The sequence below is a fragment of the Oncorhynchus clarkii genome, chromosome 9, assembly GCF_045791955.1.
Source record: "Oncorhynchus clarkii lewisi isolate Uvic-CL-2024 chromosome 9, UVic_Ocla_1.0, whole genome shotgun sequence".
In the NCBI taxonomy this organism is placed as follows: domain Eukaryota; kingdom Metazoa; phylum Chordata; class Actinopteri; order Salmoniformes; family Salmonidae; genus Oncorhynchus; species Oncorhynchus clarkii.
In genome coordinates this window covers 20772502-20786816 of record NC_092155.1, presented here as the reverse complement: position 1 = coordinate 20786816, position 14315 = coordinate 20772502, and the positions used below count along the sequence as shown (strand labels likewise).

The 14315-nt window shown below is 43.6% G+C and overlaps 1 protein-coding gene across 2 annotated transcripts in view; it reads right to left on the bottom strand.

The window, feature by feature from the left end:
- Positions 1–14315, bottom strand: part of LOC139416068 (kin of IRRE-like protein 1) — a 35391-nt gene that overhangs the window by 6627 nt on the left and 14449 nt on the right. For both annotated transcript variants that reach the window (XM_071164319.1, XM_071164320.1), the window contains exons 2-7: positions 4058–4207; positions 2141–2290; positions 1791–1948; positions 1350–1500; positions 821–926; positions 126–274 (exon numbers count right to left, since the gene is read on the bottom strand). In XM_071164319.1, coding sequence (XP_071020420.1) covers positions 126–274; positions 821–926; positions 1350–1500; positions 1791–1948; positions 2141–2290; positions 4058–4207 — 864 coding nt within the window. The remainder of the gene's footprint in view (positions 1–125; positions 275–820; positions 927–1349; positions 1501–1790; positions 1949–2140; positions 2291–4057; positions 4208–14315) is intronic.

Sequence of the window (14315 nt, the reverse complement as noted above, 5' to 3'; positions counted from 1 at the left end):
GACAGAGAGACAGACAGAGAGACAGAGAGATAGACAGACACACAGACAGAGAGAGAGACAGAAAGAGACCGACAGAGAGACAGACAGATGCTATTTGCCAGCCATGGAGGTCTAGTTAGACTCACAGTGTACATCGACCAGGATGCTGACGTTGGTTTTGCCCACGGCGTTGAACACTGAGCAGGACACTGGCTCAGTGAAGAAGGAATGGTCAGCTTTGGTGGTGAACACACTCTCTCTGGCCCCCTGCAGGATCACTCCACCTTTAGCCCACCTGAGAAAGAACACACATATTGTATGAATAAACATGTACTGCCAGGTTTGGTTCCCACATTGGCCAAACACTTGGTCACCACGACTACACATGTAACTACCCAAACACAGTACCAGTCAAAAGTTTGGACACACCTACTCATTCAAGGGTTTTTCTTTATATTTTACTATTTTCTACATTGTAGAATAATAGTGAAGACATCAAAACTATGAAATAACACATACGGAAATCATGTAGTAACCAAAAAAGTGTTTAAAGAAATCAAAATATATTTTATATTTGAGATTCTTCGAAGTAGCCACCCTTTGCCTTGATGACAACTTTGCACACTCTTGGCATTCTCTCAACCAGCTTCATGAGGAATGCTTATAGTAAAAATGAATAAAACATCTTGAATGAGTAGGTGTGTTAAAGCTTTGGACTGGTACTGTAGATAAACACAACTATCCAGCCAGACTAATGCACAGCTAGAGAGAGAGGCAGGTGGACATATACTGGAGACAGACAGAAAGGTGAACAGATACTGTAGGTAGCTAGAGGACATACATGTATCCCATGATAGGAGGGTTGGCGGAGGCGGCGCAGGTGAAGGTAACTCTGTCCCCCTCTAAGACGGAGCGAGGCTCGATGGACAGTGTCACCGTAGGGGGGTCTGGAAAGAGAGGACACACGGGGATAATGAGGCACACCGACAACATAAGCAAATAACAGAGAGAAGGAGAGAGGAGGGGGGCAGAGAGGAAAAAGAGAGGACCCCCTCAAGAACCCCCTCAAGGGTCCTGGGCAGTGATCTAAGTGATGTACTGGTTTTCATTAGGAGCTGTTGTCTGTGAATAACATCAGATATTCAGTCATAACAGTCTGTCATAAGAACTATGTCAAGCTAAGGGGAAGGTTATGAACAAGTCTTCAACGAATTCCTTTGAGGGTGACTTACGGTGTACGTTGAGGGTGACTTACGGTGTACGTTGAGGGTGACTTACGGTGTACGTTGAGGGTGACTTACGGTGTACGTTGAGGGTGACTTACGGTGTACGTTGAGGGTGAATTACGGTGTACGTTGAGGGTGACTTACGGTGTACGTTGAGGGTGACGGTGGTGCGTTTCCCGGCGGGGATAGCCAGGTTACTGGCCACACAGCTGTAGTTCCTCCCTGTGTCTGTGTCCACTGGGTGGATGGGCAGGAAGCTGTGGGTCGTCACCCTCTTCCTGTCCGGGAGCACCTCCTGATGGAGAGAGATGGAGGGAGGGAAAGAAGGAACGAGGATGGGAGGGACAGAAATGGTCAAGAGAGGGGTAACGATGGACTCAAGAGACGACAGCCAATACAACGATGAGAAAAGGTAGGAGTAACAAAGTCAGTCACTGTGTGTATGGATTTGAGTGTGTGTGTGTGTGTGTGTGTGCGTGCGTGCATGTGATATGTACGTGTGTGTGTATGTGTGTGTGTGCATGTGCATGTGGGTGTTATAATACTATGTGTATGTATGTGTACACGCTTGTTTCATTGACTCACGGTTGTGCTGACTGCTCCATCTACAGGGATCCCATCTTTCTGCCACTCTATCATGGCAGGGGGCTTGGCCCCGCGGGACACACAGCTCAGGTTATAGTGGTCCCCTGCATTCAGCAGCACCTCAGGGGCCCCGTCTATCACTGGGTCATCTGGGGGGACTGGAGATAGGACAGGGGGGTTAAACACATGTATGTACTGAAATACACACGCATACACACACACAACCACACAAGCACACACACAACCACACAAACACACACACAACCACACAAACACACAAACACACACACACGCACACACACACACACACGCACACACACACACACACACACGCAGTTGCTGTATCTTACTGAGGACGGTGAGTTTGGCTCTTCTAGAACGTAGCGCAGCGTCTGGGGCCTGACACTCGTACAGGGAGTCATCAGACAGTTCAGATGAGATGATCTCCAGGTTATACTGGCCCAGCTCCTGCACCCGCAACACACGGTACCTCGGCCAGGCTGGGGGGAACGAAGAGAGAGTCAGACATAGGGACAGTCAGTGGAGGCTGGTTAAACGATAAATGAGCAGGGCAGGCTCATTTGGAATGTATTGAAGGTAATGATAAACAAAGAACACAACCATGCACATATTCGTATGTATGCGCTCTCTCTCTCTCCCCTCCCTCCCCCCCCCCCCCGCTCTCTCTTCTAGCGCTCACGCAGCTCATGTGGTGCTATACATTCTTACCAGCAGGTGGCAGCCATGCTCTCTTTCACCAGCAAGAGAAAAGAATGCATGCATTATGACAACAACGTTTTGGAGGACTCCAAACGGACAGAAATGCTGGTGAAGATTTCATGTCCTTTCTCTTCACAAATAAATGCCATCGGAATCATTCTGTCACAGTAGAATGTACTGTATGTATATCCATATGCTTCAAATGAGCTTACCCTCCCATAACCTTGTGTGTCCTTGTACCTGACATATCATGTGTGTCTGTATGTTGTCTATGCATGCATTTGCATGTGAAATGTCGAGAGAGCGAAAGCTTATGAAAGGGAGAGGGAAAGAGATCAAGGCAGCGAGGGAGAGAGAGAGCGAAGGAGCGAGGGAGAGAGGCAGGGTGAGAGAGAGGGAGAGAGGGAGAGAGGGAGAGAGGCAGGGTGAGAGAGAGGGAGAGAGGGAGAGAGGGAGAGAGGCAGGGTGAGAGAGAGCGAAGGAGCGAGGGAGAGAGGCAGGGTGAGAGAGAGCGAAGGAGCGAGGGAGAGAGGCAGGGTGAGAGAGAGCGAGGGAGAGAGGGAGCATGTGTATGATGGAACCAGTGTTCATTCACATGTTTCTATTTAAAAGCTTTGGCTTGAAGCACTGAACCATTACAGTATCAATATGATTGAAAGAGAGGGAGACAAAGAGAGAGAGAGAGAGAGAGAGAGAGAGAGAGAGAGAGAGAGAGAGAGAGAGAGAGAGAGAGAGAGAGAGAGAGAGAGAGAGAGAGAGAGAGAGAGGGAGAGAGAGAAAGAGAAAGAGGGAGAGAGAGAGAGAGAGAGAGAGAGAGAAAGAGAAAGAGGGAGAGAGAGAGAGAGAGATAGAGAGGGAGAGAGATAGAGAGGGAAAGGAATGGTGAGAGGACAGATGAAGAGGAGCAGCAGAGGAAGGGAGGGAGAGAGAAATGAGAGAGTGTTTGAGGAAAAGCAGAGACAAAGAGAGGGAAGAAGAGCGAGTGTGAAGGAGAGGAAAAGAGCGGCAGAGGGGGGAGAGGGGGAGAGAGAATGAAGAATCAGTGAGGGGTTGAACAGAGGCAGAGAGAGAGAGAGAGAGAGAGAGAGAGAGAGGGGGAGATAGAGGGAGAAAGAGGGAATGAATAGAGGGAGAAAGAGGGAATGAAGCAGGAAGAGAAAGAATGTGAGAAAAGCAACGAGTTTACATTTTTTTGTATTTTCAACAAGCCTTATTTCTTACAGATAGAACATGTGTGTTTGTGATAGAGATAGGCATAGGTATAGAGAAATTGATGGACAGATAGAGAGAGAGCCTGGCATAGAGAAAGAAAGAGAGAGACAAAGAGGGAGAGAGACAAAGAGAAAGAGAGAGAAAGAGGGGGAGGGTAGAGATAGAACGAGGGGGAGAGGTGGTAGAGAAAAGGTAAACTCCACAACAGCATAGAATGACAGACAGGGCGATATACAGAGAGGCCTTGTAAGCAGGGCGACTAGAAATAATGGGTGTTGGGTGTTGTTGGGTGTTGTCAGGGGGGAGGAGGGGTCTTAGAGTTGTTGTAGTCTCACCCCTGAGGTCCTCTCCGATGCCCAGGGCCAGTCCATCCTTGGTCCACTGCACAATGCCCGAGTAGTTAAACACAACACAGGACAGAATCACCCTCTGGCCCAGCACCACCGACTGGTCCGCTGGCTCCTGGGAGAAACGCGCTGTCCACACTGGGGTAGGAGAAGGAGGGAGGGAGGAAGGGAAAGGGGGAGCGAGAGGGAGAGAGATGGGGGGGAGAGAGAGACGGGTGCATAAGCATCAATACAAACCTATAACATCACATTTTGTTACAAGCCCACAGCTGTGTTGTTTTTAGATTGTTGTTACAGTAGATACCTACAGCGTCATTATACACAAACTGAGAATAAACTGTTTAAAGGGGCCATGTAGAGACAGAGAGGTGCATTTCACTCATTGGAGTTTTTGTGGTAAAATTAGTAGCTAGGCCTAAAAGTTAAATTGTTCTCCAGCTACTACGATCTACAATTTCTGATGGTGTGTTTGATATGGTTTCTCGTTCTCCTTCAACTGAAGACAAGGATAACTAGTTGGAGATCGAGGGAGCATTAAGACATCGAGACATAGAAAGATTAGGAAAATAGTGAGAAAAAGATTTCAACAATGGAGAGAGAGATAGAGGGGGAACAAGGGAGTGAGACATGAGCTGATTCAGGAGGAGAAGAGAGGTAGATTAAACCCTTACGATTTAACCCATAGAGTCTCACCCCATCTCCCAGTCCCTCATGGCTTCCCTGTCTTAAAACTCTCTTTCTATCTTTGTCTTGCTCTTGCTTTCTCTTTCTCTCTCTCCATTCCTCCCTACAGTATGAGTCATCTCCCAGGCTTCCTCTCTCCCTCTCTCTAACATCTAACTACAGTACATGTCATTGTCTCTACTCCACAGGGCTGTTACAGCTCTACTGAGAGCCACCATAGTTCTTTCTGCAATGTAAACCTGTACTGTATTCATCTGATGAAGTGTTGTGACTGCTTGTCCAATCTGAAAAAAAGTTGTGTTCCATGGTACATAATGACATACGCTGTAATTAAACTGCTCATCAAGACCGCTAAACAACGAGAGACTGACAATCCAAGTCAGATTTATGTTGAGCAGTCTTTTGGTTGTGTTGTTGTGTTTCTGTTGTCTGTCTCTCTCTCCTTCTCCCTCTGAATGTACCGTATACATACAGTGTAATGTACTGTTTTTTTGTACAGTGTAATGTACTGTTTTTTTGACTGGACTGGTAAACAATGAAAGAATGGCAATCGAATTGCATTTCTGTCTCACTTATCTGTGATGTTTCTCCCCTCCCTCTGTCTCGCTCTCTCTGAATGTGTATCGTTTTTATTAACGAATGCATGAAATAACACATATGAAATCACGAAGTTACCAAAAAAGTGTTAAACAAATCAAAATATATTTTAGATTTTAGATTCTTCAAAGTAGCCACCCTTTGCCTTGATGACAGATTTGCACACTCTTGGCATTCTCTCAACCAGCTTCACCTGGAATGCTTTTCTAACAACACTCCATCAATCTCGTTCTTGGTCAAATAGCCCATACACAGCCTGGAGGTGTGTTGGGTCATTGTTATGTTGAAAAACAAATGATAGTCCCACTAAGTGCAAACCAGATGGGATGGCATATCGCAGGCAGAATGCTGTGGTAGCCAATCTGGTTAAATGTGCCTTGAATTCTAAATAAATCACTGACAGTATCACCAGCAAAGCACCCCCACATCATCACACCTCCTCCTCCATGCTTCACGGTGGGAACGACACATGAAGAGATCATCCGTTCACCTACTCTGCGTCTCACAAAGGCACGGCAGTTGGAACCACAAATCTCAAATTTGGACTCATCAGACCGAAGGACAAATTTCCACCGATTTAATGGCCATTGCGTGTGTTCCTAGGCCCAAGCAAGTCTCTTCTTCTTATTGGTGTCTTTTAGCAGTGTTTTTTTGGCAGCAATTCAACCATGAAGGCCTGATTCACACAGTCTCCTCTGAACAGTTGATGTTGAGATGTGTCTGTTACTTGAACTCTGTGAAGCATTTATTTGGGCTGCAATTTCGGAGGCTGGTAACTCTAATGAACTTATCCTCTGCAGCAGAGGTAACTCTGGGTCTTCCTTTCCTGTGGCGGTCCTCATGAGAGACAGTTTCATCATAGCGCTTGATGGGTTTTGCGACAGCACTTCAGTTCTTGAAATGTTCCGCATTGACTGACCTTCATGTCTTAAAGTAGTGATATACTGTCGTTTCTCTTTGCTTATTTGAGCTGTTCATGCCATAATATGGACTTGGTCTTTTACCAAATAAGGCTATCTTCTGTATACCACCCTGAACTTGTCACAACACTGATTGGCTCAAACGCATTAAGAAGGAAATAAATTCCACAAATGAACTTTTAACAAGGCACACCTGTTAATTGAAATGCATTCCAGGTGAACACCTCATGAACAAGGATGCAAACTGGTGAGGGCCCAAAAAGGTGACACTTTTTTTATTGTTGCACTGAAACATACAAAACATCCCTGCTAGGGGGAAATGCAGGTTTTAACTAATTAAACAACTAAGAATATGATCTACATGATCCGTCTCTGTGTGTAAAATAAAAAGTGGTTAATGTGAACCTAACTCACAGCTACAAAATGTAAAGAAAGCAATCCAATGTTATTTGTTGCCTAGACTTTACAGCAAATGACACTCGAGTCTTGAGAAAAAACAATCCACTAATATTTCAGTTAGCCATGACAGCCTTTATAATAGAACGCTTGTGACCACACACATCTAAATATTGCACTTGGGGAAAACACATCTTAAAGTAGAAATAGAATGAATCAAACAGACATTCTATTTTTGCTCTATTATAGTGGCCACTACAGCAGACATTGATCAAGTTCGCAAGGCTACATGTGTGCAAAAATAACGTTCACAGAGTTTAAAAATATATAATCTCCCCTCACTCACTCACCCACATGTGTTACTGTCAAGTTCAACACAACAAAAACAATATATTTGGGCTACACTGCACATTATTACATTGAACACTGTCTGCCTGTGGACATCTGTTCTACAATGTGCCAGCAAAAGTGAGAAAGAGGGAAAGTGTGTGGTGTTCCTTTCACCTCTATAGAGGCATCCAGTTTAAGCCAGGCCCAGCTCCAGCTACACTTGGACAACACCTCATTTACACCTACTTCTCTCATACTGAAAATTAACCACATACTGTAGAGGGAAAACATTAGTTAACAGGTTTGTTAACAGGTTAGTTTGTTAGTTAGTCAACATTTCACACAGATTGCCAGGGTACAGTAATCAACTAACGCATTATAACTTGAGGAACGGTAAGGAGTTGTATACCAGTTAATACTATAGTGAATTGGTTACGTTACTAATGTTAGCTGTCTGACTTAGTTAGCAAGCTAATTTTCACACCATAAACTCAATTATTTGATCAGATAAGTTGGCTAATGTTCCTCAACATTTCTCTGACTAGCTACGGAGAATTCGATCCAGCTAGCAAGATACTTAACAATGTCAATACTTGTTCCACCACACTTTCTGCCTCACCTCAAACTTTCGAAATGCTAGTAGTTTTTTGGTTACAGCTCATGAAGTACGCTTCATCACCTTCTCACCCCTTGTCTCCGTGGTCAGGCTTCTCAACTAACGTTACCGTTTCGTTATCGTTCAGTGGACGCGCTGCTGTAACTGGCAAGCTGCCTTTCCAGAGCACTCGCTGATGCTGTAACTAGTAAGTTGGTTGTCTCTTCTCTCTTCAGTCGCATGCTGCGCTGCATTCTGTTGTTACATGAATGATTGGCTGAGCCTTGGATACAGCCAGTATTGCTCCAAACGCGCATCACTCGTTTGCTTAAAGCCAGTAGTGATTCCAACTTTTCTCATCGGATCAACACAAATCACGTAGGTCACCTACTTTGGATTCAAAACGGCGAATTTCACCAAAAGGTGACTAGTTTGCATTCCTGTATGAAGCTGGTTGAGAGAATGCCAAGAGTGTGCAAAGCTGTAATCAAGGCAAAGGGTGGCTACTTTGAAGAATCTCAAATATAAAATATTTTGATTTGTTTAACACTTTTTTGGTTACTACATGATTCCATATGTGTTCTTTCATAGTTTTTATGTCTTCACTTCAATAGAAAATAGTAAAAATGAAGAAGATGGAATGAGTAAATACACTACCGTTCAAAAGTTTGGGGTCACTTAGAAATGTCCTTGTTTTCGAAAGAAAAGCTACTTTTTTTTGTCCAGTAAAATAACATCTCAAATGGATCAGAAATACAGTGTACACATTGTTAATGTTGAAAATGACTATTGTAGCAGGAAATGGCAAATTTTTATAGAAAGAGGAGTGTACTTGTCCTCTTGCTTAGTTGTGCACCGGGGCCTCCCACTCCTCTTTCTATTCTGGTTAGAGCCAGTTTGCACTGTTCTGTGAAGGGAGTAGTACACAGCGTCGTACGAGATCTTCAGTTTATGGCAATTTTTCGCATGGAATAGCCTTCATTACTCAGAATGATGGTCCTCTGTACGCCTATGTAGGCAGTTTCCAGCTTCAATAGTCATTTACAACATTAACAATGTCTACACTGTATTTCTGATCAATTTGATGTTATTTTAATTTTTATTTCTTTCAAAAACAAGGACATTTCTAAGTGACCCCAAACTTTTGAACAGTAGTGTCCATATATACAGTTGAAGTCGGAAGTTTATATACACCTTAGCCAAATACATTTAAACTCAGTTTTTCTCAATTCCTGACATTTAATCCTAGTAAAAATTCCCTGTCTTAGGTCACTTAGGATCCCCACTTTATTTTAAGAATGTGAAATGTCAGAATAATAGCAGAGAGATGTAACGACCATTGGTGGAAGAAGGTGAGGACCAAGATGCAGCGTGGTAAGTGTTCATCATTATCTTAATAAACTGAACACTAAATACAACAAGGAACAAAAGAAACAACCAAAACAGCTCCGTCAGGTGCAAAACACCCTAAAAAGAAAATACCTACCCACAAAACCCATGTGGGCAAGAGCTACCTAAGTATGGTTCTCAATCAGAGACAACGACAGACAGCTGTCCCTGATTGAGAACCATACCCGGCCAAAAACAAAGAAATACAAAAACATAGAAAAAAGAACATAGAACGCCCACCCTAGTCACACCGTGGCCTAACCAAAATAGAGAATAAAAAGCCTCTCTATGGCCAGGGCGTGACAAGAGAATGATTTATTTCAGCTTTTATTTCTTTCATCACATTCCCAGTGCGTCAGAAGCTTAAATACACTCAATTAGTATTTGGCAGAATTGCCTTTGCATTATTTAACTTGGGTCAAACGTTACGGGTTGCCTTCCACAAGCTTCCCACAATAAGTTGGCTGAATTTTGGCCCATTCCTCCTGACAGAGCTGGTGTAACTGAGTCAGGTTTGTAGGCCTCCTTGCTCACACACGCTTTTTCAGTTCTGCCCACAAATTTTCTATAGGATTGAAGTCAGGGCTTTGTGATGGTCACTCCAATACATTGACTTTGTTGTCCTTAAGCCATTTTGCCACAACTTTGGAAGTATGCTTGGGTCATTGTCCATTTGGAAGACCCATTTGCGACCAAGCTTTTACTTCCTGACTGATGTCTTGAGACGTTGCTTCAATATATCCACATAATTTTCCTACCTCATGATGCCATCTATTTTGTGAAGTGCACCAGTCCCTCCTGCAGCAAAGCACCCCCACAACATGATGCTGCCAACCCACGTGCTTCACGGTTAGGATGGTGTTTTTCGGCTTGCAAGCCTCCCCCTTTTTCCTCCAAACATAACGATGGTCATTTTGGCCAAACAGTTCTATTTTGTTTCATCAGACCAGAGTACATTTCTCCAAAAAGTATGACCTTTGTCCCCATGTGTAGTTGCAAACCGTAGTCTGGCTTTTTTATGGTGATTTTGGAGCAGTGGCTTCTTCCTTGCTGAGCGGCCTTTTAGGTTATGTCGATATAGGACTCGTTTTACTGTGGATATATATACTGTTTCCTCCAGCATCTTCACAAGGTCCTTTGCTGTTGTTCTGGGATTGATTTGCACTTTTCACACCAAAGTATGTTCATCTCTAGGAGACAGAACGCATCTCCTTCCTGAGCACTATGACGGCTGCGTGGTCCCATGGTGTTTATACTTGCGTACTCTCGTTTGTATATATGAACGTAGTACCTTCAGGCGTTTGGAAATTGCTCCCAAGGATGAACCAGATGTGTGGAGGTCTACATTTTTTCCCGAGGTCTTTTTCTGAGGCACTGAGTTTGAAGGTAGGCCTTAAAATACACCCACAGGAATACCTCCAACTCAAATTATGTCAATTAGCCTATGAGAAGCTTCTAAAGCCATGACATAATTTTCTGGAATTTTCCAAGCTGTTTAAAGGCACAGTCAACTTAATGTATGTAAACTTCTGACCCACTGGAATTGTGACACAGTGAATTATAAGTGAAATACTCAGTCTGTAAATAATTGTTGGGAAAATTAATTGTGTCATGCAGTAAGTTGATGTCCTAAACAACTTGCCAAAACTATAGTTTGTTAACAAGAAATTTGTGGAGTGGTTGAAAACTAGTTTTAATGACTCCAACCTAAGTGTATGTAAACTTCTGACTTCAACTGTACATACATATATACTGTTGTATTAGCCATGTTTTCATACTGCTTTCTTGATAAACAATGAAAAAAATCACACATTGTTTCTCTCTCTCTCTCACTATGTCTTTCTGAATGTACTGTATACTATACATACATAATATATGTATATACTGTATGTTCTTTACCCATACTGCTTTCTATTTCGGTGGTCCTCCTCCTCCTCCCCCTCCTCTTCTGGTTGGAGGGGGTTTAGAGCCACACTGTCACAACCAATTTATCACATTAAATATCAGTCCTCTAGCACTTTCACTCTCTCTCCCCAGTTCCCTCTCTCTCTTGCTCTCTGAACCCTCCAGCGTTCCTCTGTAGGTCCTCATCTCTCTCACTTTCTTAACAACTGGCATATGCCTGCTCATCCCTCCATGACCCCAAGTCTGTCTCTCTAACTTCCTCCAAGTCTCTTTCTTTCTATCTCTCCCTTTCTCATGTGTGGGCATACTGTACCCCCTCCAAACCTGATTGAATGTGTGCGATTCGAGGAGGTAGCCTACAGTATGCCTGATATCATGAAAAACACAGTCATGTGTAAAACATGTCCTGGACAATAATAGCAATGGCTTCTGACAGAAGCAGAACATAAACGATTCCAAAGAGAAAGAACAAATATCATGTTCATACAAAGAACGTGCATTTCTATGTCTAGCATAGGCCTACAACATGTAAATCACAGACGAAAATAGAAAAGAGCAGTGGTCCTAGACTTGAGCCCTGTGGCACACCACATTAAAGAAAAGGCTGCTTCGAAAGTGACAATATCAATGTGATCCACCATTAGTCCAAATGAAAGCCATGGAATGACTACGAAAACGTCTAAATTAGGCTCTTATCCAGTCAGATCAAATCAACGTAGCTCGCTAGAAATACTATCTGATCTGTTAACCTCCTCTGTCCACTGAGTATAAGGCTAGAACTAAGGACCAAACAGCCCCAGGGCAGACAAGGCATCACTCCCTTTACCTTAAACACCACTGGACAAGGTATTCCCTTCACTGTCATCCAAGAAACCACAAACAAGATCCACACTGGGACTATGGGGAGGCTATTTCAATAGCTTGACAATGAGAGCACACAATACCTTCCCAAGTAATGCTAGGCCTACATTAGGGGCAAACTGAAAATACGGTCCATATCATACCATAAACCATATCAATATGTTATATGGTCTGTGTATGGCCATACTACTTACTCATATAATTACTCAATGTGTGTGTGTCTGAGTAGGGGACAATGAGAAAAAAAGCTATAGAAAGAGAGCAGAGAGAGAGGTAGATAGGAAGAAAGAAAAGACAGAAGAGAGAGAGAGAGAGAGAGAGAGAGAGAGAGAGAGAGAGAGTGAGAGAGAGAGGTAGATAGGAAGAAAGAAAATACCGAAGAGAGAGAGAGAGGTAGATAGGAAGAAAGAAAAGACAGGAGAGAGAGAGAGGGAGAGAGTGAGAGAGAGAGAGAGAGAGAGATAGATAGGAAGAAATAAAAGACCGGAGAGAGAGAGAGAGGGAGAGAGAGAGGTAGATAGGAAGAAAGAAAAGACAGAAGAGAGAGAGAGAGAGAGAGAGAGAGAGAGAGAGGTAGATAGGAAGAAAGAAAATACAGAAGAGAGAGAGAGAGAGAGAGAGAGAGAGAGAGAGAGAGAGAGAGAGGTAGATAGGAAGAAAGAAAAGACCGAAGAGAGAGAGAGAGGTAGATAGGAAGAAAGAAAAGACAGGAGAGAGAGAGGGAGAGAGTGAGAGAGAGAGAGAGAGAGATAGATAGGAAGAAATAAAAGACAGGAGAGAGAGAGAGAGGGAGAGAGAGAGGTAGATAGGAAGAAAGAAAAGACAGAAGAGAGAGAGAGAGAGAGAGAGAGAGAGAGTAGATAGGAAGAAAGAAAATACAGAAGAGAGAGAGAGAGAGAGAGAGAGAGGGAGAGAGAGGTAGATAGATAGGAAGAAAGAAAAGACAGAAGAGAGAGAGAGAGAGAGAGAGAGAGAGAGAGAGAGAGAGAGTAGATAGATAGGAAGAAAGAAAAGACAGAAGAGAGAGAGAGAGAGAGAGAGAGAGAGGGGGAGAGAGAGAGAGAGGTAGATAGGAAGAAAGAAAAGACAGGAGAGAGAGAGAGAGAGAGAGGTAGATAGGAAGAAAGAAAAGACAGAAGAGAGAGAGAGAGAGAGAGAGGTAGATAGGAAGAAAGAAAAGACAGGAGAGAGCGAGAGAGAGAGAGGTAGATAGGAAGAAAGAAAAGACAGAAGAGAGCGAGAGAGAGAGAGAGAGAGAGAGAGAGAGAGAGAGAGAGAGAGGTAGATAGGAAGAAAGAAAAGACAGGAGAGAGAGAGAGAGAGAGAGAGAGAGTAGATAGGAAGAAAGAAAAGACCGAAGAGAGAGAGGTAGATAGGAAGAAAGAAAAGACAGGAGAGAGAGAGAGGGAGAGAGTGAGAGAGAGAGAGAGAGAGATAGATAGGAAGAAATAAAAGACAGGAGAGAGAGAGAGAGGGAGAGAGAGAGGTAGATAGGAAGAAAGAAAAGACAGGAGAGAGAGAGAGGGAGAGAGTGAGAGAGAGAGAGAGAGAGATAGATAGGAAGAAATAAAAGACAGGAGAGAGAGAGAGAGGGAGAGAGAGAGGTAGATAGGAAGAAAGAAAAGACAGAAGAGAGAGAGAGAGAGAGAGAGAGAGAGAGAGAGAGAGAGAGAGAGAGAGAGGTAGATAGGAAGAAAGAAAAGACAGGAGAGAGAGAGAGGGAGAGAGTGAGAGAGAGAGAGAGAGAGATAGATAGGAAGAAATAAAAGACAGGAGAGAGAGAGAGAGGGAGAGAGAGAGGTAGATAGGAAGAAAGAAAAGACAGAAGAGAGAGAGAGAGAGAGAGAGAGAGAGAGAGAGAGAGAGAGGTAGATAGGAAGAAAGAAAATACAGAAGAGAGAGAGAGAGAGAGAGAGAGAGAGAGAGAGAGAGAGAGAGAGAGAGGTAGATAGGAAGAAAGAAAAGACCGAAGAGAGAGAGAGAGGTAGATAGGAAGAAAGAAAAGACAGGAGAGAGAGAGGGAGAGAGTGAGAGAGAGAGAGAGAGAGATAGATAGGAAGAAATAAAAGACAGGAGAGAGAGAGAGAGGGAGAGAGAGAGGTAGATAGGAAGAAAGAAAAGACAGAAGAGAGAGAGAGAGAGAGAGAGAGAGAGAGAGAGAGAGAGAGAGGTAGATAGGAAGAAAGAAAATACAGAAGAGAGAGAGAGAGAGAGAGAGAGAGGGAGAGAGAGGTAGATAGATAGGAAGAAAGAAAAGACAGAAGAGAGAGAGAGAGAGAGAGAGAGAGAGAGAGAGAGAGAGAGAGGGGTAGATAGATAGGAAGAAAGAAAAGACAGAAGAGAGAGAGAGAGAGAGAGAGAGAGAGAGAGAGAGGGGGAGAGAGAGAGAGAGGTAGATAGGAAGAAAGAAAAGACAGGAGAGAGAGAGAGGTAGATAGGAAGAAAGAAAAGACAGAAGAGAGAGAGAGAGAGAGAGGTAGATAGGAAGAAAGAAAAGACAGGAGAGAGAGAGAGAGAGAGAGGTAGATAGGAAGAAAGAAAAGACAGAAGAGAGCGAGAGAGAGAGAGA